Raw genomic sequence first — 10,705 nt, forward strand, 5'->3', positions numbered from 1 at the left:
CTGACTTATAAAACTCACAGGGTTGTTGGGATTGAACCAAGTGTAACCACATCATTTAATCAATAATACAAACCCCTTTGAGTTTTTACCAGAACAGTACAAATGAATATTGTTGGATATCAATACATAGCACCATGGTAGAAATACGCTCAAAGATTGAATGAAAATGTCAAATATTAAGATTTAGAAATGAGTAGAAAAAGAATGTGGGGTGGTGGTTATTAAGAGTGAGAGTGAACCTATTAGTCACTAAACTTTCTCATTTTATAAGTTATATTTGGAGGAATGTAAAAGGATGCATACAATTATGATGATTTTTTTGGTTACTCATACAATTATGATGATACTAATTTAGTTTTTTTAGATTTAATTTAATAAATTAAAAAAAATAAGTAAAATATTTTAATAGAGTTTAAAAACATTTTCTTAGACAAATTCTTTTTGCAAAACTTTCATTTATTTGGGATAGATAGAGTAGTACAAGGATCCAGATTTACTGTTGTCCAATAATGACGCAGCTACATGTAGTAATCAATTGTGATCATTAATTTGAAATCAGACGGTTCGAATTTAAAATACAATTTTATACTGGAAAATGATGTCAGCCGTCGATCGATCACAGATTGGACGGTCAAAATCAATTACAGAATGGTGTTGTAAATGCAGGAAATCATGGTCCGTAGTACAATACTTACCAATCACTCTATAAAATCTAGACTATATATATGGGGAGGGATCAAATTACACCGGTGTAACATTTGAGTAATGTTACACTGCTCAATAACGAATACAAATTTTACAAAATCCACCGTTGGATTGAAAGCTTATATCGTATAGATCATCTATGTTGAATTGTATAAAAATCTAAAATCGTTTGATATGTTTTTGAGATAGATCAAGATTAACGGTATTCAATAAAAACACATAAACCATTAATCTTCATCGGTCTCAATAACATATCAAACGATTTTAGATTTTTGTAAAATTTAACATGGATGATCTATACGATATAAGCTTTCAATCCAACGGTGGATTTTGTAAAATTTGTATTCGTTAAAGCGTTATTGAGCAGTGTAACATTACTCAAATGTTACACCGGTGTAATTTGATCCCTCCTATATATATATATATATATATATATATATATATATATGAGATTTGCTAATTTACACTCATCTAAACATAAGAAGGTCTAAATTAGCAAATTGCATTTTTTTACTTTGGACAAAAAATCATTCATATTTATTATTTAAAATTAGTAACTTGAGGTATAACTTTGTAACTTTTATTTAAAATGTTTCTTAATTTGCACTCACTTTGCTAATTTACACTTACTTTATTTATAAGAAGAGGGATCCGTTGACTCATGGAGTAAGTCTTCATTGATTTACTCCGCTTAATAACTCGATATCGACATTATATTTCTTCAATCCAACCGTTGAATTCAAAGATCTTATTGAGTAGATCAACTTCACAAATTTTTATAAAAATTCAAAAAATGTAGTTATGTATTCAGACTATTGAAATTTAACGGTTTTTTAAAAAGTTTTTCGTACGTTCAATTGAAGTTATCAGAAAAAATATCAAACAGTTTTGAATTTTTATAAAAATTTGTGGAGTTGATTCTACTCAATAAGATCTTTGAATTCAACGGTTGAATTGAAGAAATATAATGCTGATATCGAGTTATTAAGTGGAGTAAGTCAATGAAGACTTACTCCTAAAGTCAACGAATCCCTCCTCTATTTATAAAAACATAAAACAACATGTTCTTTTTTGTTTGTTGAAAAACAACATAGGCTTCGTAACTTTTTCTTTTCTCTTTTGGTAGAGATTCATCCTTCAGACTTTATAAAAGCTTGAACGCATTGATCACAATAAAAACACAACATGATAGTGATAATTAAAAAAAAACGACAAGATAGTGGCAACAAAATAGTTCAGTGGATTAAGCTTAGTAATTCATACTTAAGATTATGCTATTATTACATTCATAAACATGAATTTTAAAGTTGTTTCACTTTGAATCACTTTCACATACTTTAGCTATTATGTTTGGATTGTATATTTCAAATTATTATTTTTTTTATTTTCTAGATTGTATATTTAGGTTGTATATATTTATAATTACGTGAGCCTAAATTATCAAATTAGTGCACAATATTTAACAAAATTTACCTAATTAAACATTAATTTTCTAGTGTAAAATAACTAAATATCAATGATTTTTTTGTTCAAAGTGAAAATGTGCACCTTGCTAATTTAGACTTTCATGTTTTTATATAGACAGACATACAGGTAACAAACTGCGCCGCTAGACATTTCTGTATCTTTCTATCTCTTTTATTTTTCGTTTTCGTAGAAAAAATCGTTCTTATATACTTGTTACGAGCAAGACTTTCATGATCATGTGACCATATAGTCACGCTCCATAATTTTTGATTATTTATTTATGAAATAATTAAAAAAATAATTATTTAACTACGGAAATACACGCGGATCAATAGCAGCAGAGTGCAATTTATATTTCATCGGCCTATTTATTTATTTATTGTTGTTGACTGAGAAAGTCACATATTCAATGTGTCCGAGCTGTTTTTATACTACACAACAATTTGTCCCAACTTTAATTAACACCCTTTAATGCATTTGTTTTCTTTTTCTTTTGGGAATAGACTCATGAGATGAGAGATTTGAAAGGAAGGATAAGGTCTTTTTGTTCCTTGCTATATACATTTAGCAAGTCATGACAGTAAAAAAAATAAAATATTGATGGTGATTTAGGAAAGACTAGTAATATTCCATTTATACCTAAATATAGGATTTTGTTAAATGAGTTGAAAATATATAAAGCTATTCAAGGTTTGTTGTACCATAAAAAAAAATACTACCCCTATATATTCTAGGATGATTTTCAAGCTCTGTTAGTGTATTTACAATACATAAGTTCAGAAATAAATCAATCTAAACAGTCATAAATCTTAAAGTTTGAGATATGATTCATAATATTGCGTTTTATTTTTATTTTTTAGCATAAAGTTAGATTAATAGAGAGTGCAAAGAATAGTTGAATCAAATTATACAGCAGGTGTGGGGGCTATAAGAGGCCAAGCAAAAATGGACATAAAGGAAAAACAACACATCATTTGATTACGTACCTTATATTTATAAAGTAGCATGTGCATTCCGTGGAGTTTGAGTCAAATTTGTGCTACATTATATTTTACCAATTTTATTACATTCGTCATTACCTTGCACCTTCTTCTTCCACAAAAACATGTGAAAATAATTTAGTAATTTCAATTGGAAAATTTATATATGGTCCCATATTCACTGTTTTCCTTCCCCATCCATTCATGACGGCTAGTAGAATTTTTCCACTCATTAAAAAACAAAGAGAGTAGGTTAGGATCCAGAGAGTTGGCTACACTTAAATTGTAGTTTTAATCAACTAACCTAAGAAAAATAATTATATATATGACCTGATAATTAGAGGAAATAATAAGTCAATTTAGTATATCCAGGTTGGATTCAGTTGAAAATATTAAACTCTTAAAACATGACGATAAAAAAAAAGGAACCTATAATAAACAAAAAAAAAACTGTCAAGAAAAAAAAAATTAATATCATAGTAAATTAATAACCTTGATTTTCTTAAAAACAACACTTTGTAATTTCATTGTGTGTGTGGCTCGTTATCATTCAGTGAAACTCACCATAATATACTAAACGGACGGACCCCTAAGCATCTTTATAAGAGTTATGGAAAAAAGAAAGAAAAAAAATTAGGAAAAGAGGTATCTATCGTTCTCAAGACTTTTTTATTTTGGTTTCTTTTAACATGTCGCTATGAGTTTTGGATCAATATGCCAATAAATTAAGCATTGCTACTATAATTGATTTGATGCCTTGTTTAGCTCAATAATTTAGTTTGGAAGCAATATTGTACTTGGTTAGAATTTAATATGTACTATTGGATAAGATTCTCAGCTAAATAAGTACACTAAACTAGTAATTATCGAGCAAAACAAATATTCAAGAGACGTAATAGTCTTTTTTTAAAAAGCAAATGGAGCCAAATTAGATAAAAAGAAATGTTACAAATAATTGAGAAGAAATATAGAGCCTAATTTAGTGAAAATAAAAAACGAACAACACAGCAGGATATAACACCAATAGAGAAATGCTAGGGTCACACCCTTTAACACACTCCTTTAAACACACTCTAATCACTAAGGGGGGTGTATTGGATTGGGATTTCATGAGATAATTTTGGCAAAAAAAGTCTTGATGATTTTATGAGATTTTGTTGGACTATATTGATTTTGTGAGATTTTAAAGACTTTTTTACAGAGACTTTTTTACAATCAAGATTTTTAACACATGATTTGAATGGATTTTGAGAGATTTTTTTCAAAAAACTTTTTACAATCAAGATTTCATAATACTTTATATATTAAGAAACTTTTGTATATTAGGCAAATTTTAAAAGAATCAATAAATTTTAATAAAAGAAATTATATTTTTTTGGGAATCCAAATTTTTAAACAAAAAAAAAGCCTTACATTTTTTTTCACGTATATGTTTCTAATCATAAATAAAAACCATTATCACCATTGATGGGAAAAGAAGCAGATGAAGGTAACGAAAAAAAAATTGCCGTAAAAAGTTGTATTGAATCAAAAGTTTGTAAAAAAGATGTAGAATTTGTTAAAATATTTTTTTTTGCAAAAAAACATATTTGATAGAAGAAGAAGAAGAAGAAGAAGAAGAAGAAGAAGAACCGATATAATGATGATGAAAGTAAAAAATCTTGGAGAGTTTGAAAAAGTCTCAAGTCTTTTGGTGAGATTCTTGAACAAGTGAACAAAGAAAAGAAGAAGGAGTGCAGTGATGATGAACTATGAAAAAATAAAGAAAAAAAAATTTGATACAGTGATGATGAAAATAAAAAGTCTTGGAGATTTCAAAAAAGTCTCAAGGCTTTTGGTGAGATTGTTGAAAAAGTCTTTCAAGTGTATTTTCAACTAAAAAGTCTCTCAAAATCCATTCCATAGAAGAATCCATCAAAATCGGTAGACTTTTGAATACCGGTAGACATTTTAAAAGTAGTACCAAATCTCAATTGAATACCAACGGATTTTATTGCCCTGAAAAAAAAATCATGTTTGTCTTAATTGAATACCACAAGATTTATTTAACTTTTGTAAAAGTCTTGATTGAATACCTCAAGATTTTTTTGTCATAAAAAAGTCTTTTAAAATCCCATGAAATCTCAATCCAATACACCCTCCTAAATGCCACCTCATTTATTTTTCTAATTTTTACCTTTCAACCGATACAACAAGTTTCAGATGTAATTTTTCTTTCTTTTTTATATTTTTTTTTAAATAAATGTAACATCTGTTTCTCTTATCCATCTCCATATCCAGAAGCTTCAATCACATCTGGGTACAAATCGTTTTTGCCACGAGCTCCGTCGGCCGCTGCTTTCTCCGGCGAGAATGAACTGATACGATTTCGAGGCTTTTTCTTATAAATATTTGTTTGTCGTGATATCTGGTTGTTGTTCTTTTTCTTGTAAATACTTTTTTATCTGAGATCTGGTTGTTATTGCGCATGCTAACAGAACCGATTTTGTGTGAATTTGCTGGGAATTATATGAATTGACTGTAGAATCAAATATGGGTTTGTTACTTTGTTGGGTTTGATCCAAAAGATGGAGAATGTTCTCACTTCTTCTAAGTATCCATCTTTTTTAGATCTAGGGATGTGATTGAATCAAAATCTCAGTATCTATCTTTTGTCGGAAGATAAACAATTAATGTGGCAATGATATTTTAGTTTATTAAACGATAAACTTACAGATCCCATATGAGATTGAAGATGAGAGAATCGGAGAAGTTAATTTTTATTTTATTTTTTAATTAAAAAAAGAAAAGAAAAAGTTACTTCTCACTTGCTTAACAGGTTAATAGGTAATAATTAAAAAAGAGGAACATGTGGCATTAAGTGATTGGAGTGTGTTTAAAGGAGTGTGTTAAAGGGTGTGACCCTAGCACTCCTCAACACCAATAACCCAATGGGTTAAGAAAACAAAACATAAACAAATGCATCATGTACACATGTCTAGTGAACCTATGTATGGACGTGAAATTAAATTGTAAAAAATATGATGTGTAAATTGAAAAGCACCAAATCTAAATTTAAAGAATGGTGAATAAATTTGACAGCCAATACAATAACAATTCAATAACCAACAAAAATATCACATCCATTTCAATATTGGGCACCGAATATGAGAGATTACAACGAAGACAATCCATCAACGCATCTTAGAGCACTAACACCAAATGAAAAACCAGCAACACCAAGAAGTCCGCCAGGTATATAAAAAACAGAACATGAGTCTTGACAACAACAAAATTTGATTTTTATAAGGTTTGCATCCTAGAAAGCGAACTCAGTTTGCAGTTTGCTATCTAGAAAGCGAACTCTTCCACCACCACCCCCCCCCCCCCCCCCCCCCCCCCCAATTTTTGCTATTTACACACTCGCTTTCTAAGTAGCGAGAGGGGTAATTTCGGAATATCGGGGGGTGCGAAAAGTAAAATTTAAATGGAAAAGGGTAACCCATAACTTTAGGCCCAAAATTTGGTCCATCCAAAGACCCGAATATATCAAAGCCCTAAAATCTATACCCAAAACCAAAACCCTTGAAATCTCGAAACTTCAATATAACTCCCTCTTTGTCTCGTTTCATTCGTTTTGCATTTGATTTTATCTGAAGACGCCGTCGCCGTAAACATGAAGGTTGTTGCTGCCTATTTGCTTGCCGTTCTTGGAGGCAACGACACCCCCTCCGCCAAAACCATCAAGGACATCCTTGGTTCAGGTACGTATCGTCAATTGTTTTTTTTTTTTTTTAGTGAAATTTTTGTTGAATGTTGTGTATAAAGATTAAGATATAGTTATGTTTGTATCAATTGATTTGTAATGATTTTTGGAATTTGGTAAATGAGTTTGTTTAGTTGTTTGTTTATGCAGTAACATGAATCTCAAAATGTATTCATCAATTAGGGTTTTTTGATTTGAGTTTTTTTTATGGGAAGGGGAAATTATTATCAATTAAATTGTTACTAATGTCTATTTTTATGACTGTATCCGAGGCGATTTGAACTCGGTTGATTTAGGTTACAAAATCAGTGAAATTGAGATGAGACGTAGAGTGGTTTTAACCACTTGATTTGAAGCTTAACTGATAGTGAAAGTGTGATTTTTGTGCAGTTGGAGCAGAAGCAGAAGATGATAGAATTGAATTGTTTTTGTCTGAAATTAAGGGCAAAGATTTAGCTGAGGTTATTGCATCTGGTAGGGAAAAGTTGGCATCAGTGCCTTCTGGTGGTGGTGTTGCTGTTGCCGCTGCACCTGCAAGTGGTGGTGGTGCTGCTCCTGCAGCTGCCGAGGCAAAGAAAGAGGAGAAGGTGGAGGAGAAAGAGGAATCTGATGATGTAAGTATTTTTCTTTTGGGTCTTAATCTCTTTGCTTCTTAAATCATTTAGCAATTCTAATTATGTCGTTCTATGTATGCACTAGAAGTATATTTTAATTAGAATTGCTTGTTTTGCACTGGAAAAGGTTCTTACTTTCTAGTTAGTTGGGTTTTGACTTATCCTCTGTTGTTTATAGTAGCTGTAGCAGCCGCTATTGCAGCCACCCAGGGGTTATGCAAAACCCTCATGTTCATTTTTTAGCAGCAGCATTGGACTCTAAATAGTAGAGCTACTGCAGTAGCTTTACGTTTTTTATTGCTAAATAGCGGCCGCTACTATGATGTGCCTTCAGATTTTAGTTGTTCCCTCTAATTTTTTGGACTTATTGGTTGTTTCACCTTAAATTTTATTTGCTTTATATTGGGTATGAGTATTGATAAAATTGAACATTAATTTTGTTTATTTTTCTATCTTTGAGCTCTTTATGTCATAATGTCTATGGGACTCTGGTATATGTTTCCTGTATTGTTTGTAAAACTTTTAATACCTGTTATACCACTATTATGTTTTGGTGGTTGACTGCCTTAGTCAACTATCTGCCAATGACTACATACATAGGAGTGATCTGAATATGGTTTAATGCACCTTGCTAATTACTTTTTGTTATTTTTGAGTAGTTATGCAAATTCTTGATTTTTCTGATTGTTTTTATTCTTCAACTTTTATCTTGTGATGCAGGATATGGGTTTCAGTCTTTTTGATTAAGTCTACAGTTGCTGAGTCTGTTGAAGTTTTGTTCAAAAGAGTAATGTGGTGTGATTTCATTTGGATGATAAAAAAACTAAGTTGGATGAATTCAGTTTGAGATATTTTTAGTTTGTTAATGTTATGGAGTAATGTTTTCGTTATCAGTGTACCTTTTTTTTTTTGTTTTACTTTTTCAGTAGAATTTCTTTTTATTCGAAGTGCAAAAACATTATAAATTGATATTGATATATTTACCTAATTAAAATTTATTACGAATAGGATGAAGTTGTATGTGTGACTGTTGTACAGTTTGAAACCACTAAAAATCTAGCAATTGATCACGTTTCTTAAGAAATAACCTTTATCAGATAATTTTTTAAAACTAAACAATTTTATTGACAAGTCAATGAAATTGTCATACAAATAAAAATGGGGGTCGCTTTTTTTTTTGGTACGAAAAAATATTCCATTTTATTTGTAAGTTATAAATCAATCGACAAGAAAAAAATTTCCTTCCACTTCTACATTATCCCTTCACTTCACCCCTACGGCCAATCTAAAATTTTAATTTTACCCCTTCATTATCTAATTATCTGACTTCTTTTTGTAAAAAAATATATCAGGAGTCCTTTATCTTATTTATTTTTAATACTTCATTTGTCTTTTATTTATAACATATAAATTCTTTATCTTGTATATTTGTAACACTTCAGTTATTTTCTCATTTTTCATTAAAAAAATACTGACGTGGTGTGCCACCATTGTTGTCAAAATCGCGTTTTAATGTGTAAGCTCGTTTGATTTTACGTTTTTAGGTATGAAAAACGTGTTAAATCGGATGTAAACTCATTTTCTGGTAAACTCAGGAAAAAAACGAGTTTACACCGAGTTAACTCGGTCAAACTCGATGGAATCGTGTAAACTCATTTTAGAGTTTATTTGTGATTACGATTTTATCTTTAAAGACCCATTTTCATTTTTGGCCCAATTTTTTTTTTTTTTTTTGTCTAACTGGTAAAATAAGCAACTTTTCTCGGCTCCACCTTCAATGAATTTGATCTTTAGTTGTAATAATGAATTTTTTTTATCATATGGAAAAGAATTTGATGATTTTGGAAATAAATACATCGATGAAGATGATGGTGTAGTCTTATAGTAGAATTGAGCTTTTGAAAAGAGTAATTCTAGTAGAATTGAACTTTTGGAAAAAGTAATTCTAGTTTTTTTTTATACTTTAACTTTTTAACGATTTTAGAAACTTATAAACCTTCTTATCTAGATTGTTATTTAATTTGGACGTTTATATGATTTGATGGGATAATTATATATTTTAATACAAGTTTATGGACATAATGCTATTTATATGGTGATTTGGTATATTTTTCCTTTATATTTTTCGTTTATAATTAAGTTTATATTTTGAAATATTGACGTTTTTATAGTATTATACTAGTATATATATCATGTACATAATAACTTTAGTATTATTTTAATTTTTGGTAAACTCGTACCATTTTACGAGTCGAGCCTACGTGTCGAGTTTACCTAGACAAAACGAGTTGAGGTAAAAACTCGATCCTGACAACCATGCATGCCACATCAGATAATTTTATTATACTAGTACAATGAAGGGCAACAATAAGCAAACTACAAATTTTATTAAACTTTTTCAAATATAAAAAACCGTCCCTTCATTCACCCATCTAACAGTTTGCTGATTTTCATTTTATCATTACTTAGATAACAAACACATTGTTGGTTTTCCAATCGCAGTAAATTCATCACCATAACTCTACAATGGAGAATGACAAACCAAGTTTGGGAAAAATTTCAACTGCTGATGAAAGTGTACGTTTTCTTTATTTATAAAATTATTTGTATGTTATTGCGTATAAAATACAGCTGAAAGTTATGTTTGTATGTTCAATCATGCATGTTTATGCATATGGCAATTCTAAAAGTTCTACTAATACAGCCGTTTATGTTCGAGAAAATTCTCCCATAAAAGACCCTAAACATTTTCAGGTAAATGATTTTTTCATGGTTAGTTACTTATATGTGGTTTTTATGTGATCCGCAATTCTAAATGATTTCTTTTCAACGTTAATTACTAGTTATTTTATGTCTACATTTGAATAATAGTCGAATGAAAGTTATTAAACTAAAATTAAATAAGAAATTAAAAATCCAATTTTTTTGACAAGAAAACTAATAACAAACTCTATACTAGTTTTTTTTTTGTAACTAAATTACGTTATCATGAAATTGTCAATGATTTGGAATAAAAAGCTTATCCGTCCAATTCTTAAAGAAAAGATCTTTAGTAATTTGAAAGTCGGTCGGGAGACAAGAAAATATATCAAATAATGTTCAAATCTACTTATAATCTAATACCTCATCCGGTCCTTAATATAAAAAAAAATTCACTTTTTAGATACATTAAAAAATTGATGTATCTAAACTAT

General features: G+C 29.6%; 1 protein-coding gene across 1 annotated transcript; it reads left to right on the plus strand.

Moving 5' to 3' along the window:
- The first annotated feature begins 6,708 nt into the window (after positions 1-6,708).
- On the plus strand, positions 6,709-8,518 carry LOC123904032 (60S acidic ribosomal protein P2-4-like). Its single transcript, XM_045953732.1, has 3 exons — positions 6,709-6,895; positions 7,288-7,511; positions 8,232-8,518. Exons 1-3 carry the CDS (start codon positions 6,808-6,810, stop codon positions 8,256-8,258), a joined length of 339 nt encoding a protein of 112 aa, XP_045809688.1. The 5' UTR covers positions 6,709-6,807; the 3' UTR covers positions 8,259-8,518.
- Positions 8,519-10,705: the final 2,187 nt, after the last annotated feature.

Source organism: Trifolium pratense, linkage group LG1 (genome assembly GCF_020283565.1).
Source record: "Trifolium pratense cultivar HEN17-A07 linkage group LG1, ARS_RC_1.1, whole genome shotgun sequence".
Taxonomy (NCBI): domain Eukaryota; kingdom Viridiplantae; phylum Streptophyta; class Magnoliopsida; order Fabales; family Fabaceae; genus Trifolium; species Trifolium pratense.

What these genes read in the sequence shown, in the direction of transcription:
- LOC123904032 (XM_045953732.1), top strand. Translation starts at nt 6,808, where the DNA reads ATGAAGGTTGTTGCTGCCTATTTGCTTGCCGTTCTTGGAGGCAACGAC. An exon ending in CAAGGACATCCTTGGTTCAG is followed by an intron (nt 6,896 to 7,287) that starts GTACGTATCGTC and finishes ATTTTTGTGCAG; the next exon opens with TTGGAGCAGAAGCAGAAGAT. An exon ending in AGAAAGAGGAATCTGATGAT is followed by an intron (nt 7,512 to 8,231) that starts GTAAGTATTTTT and finishes CTTGTGATGCAG; the next exon opens with GATATGGGTTTCAGTCTTTT.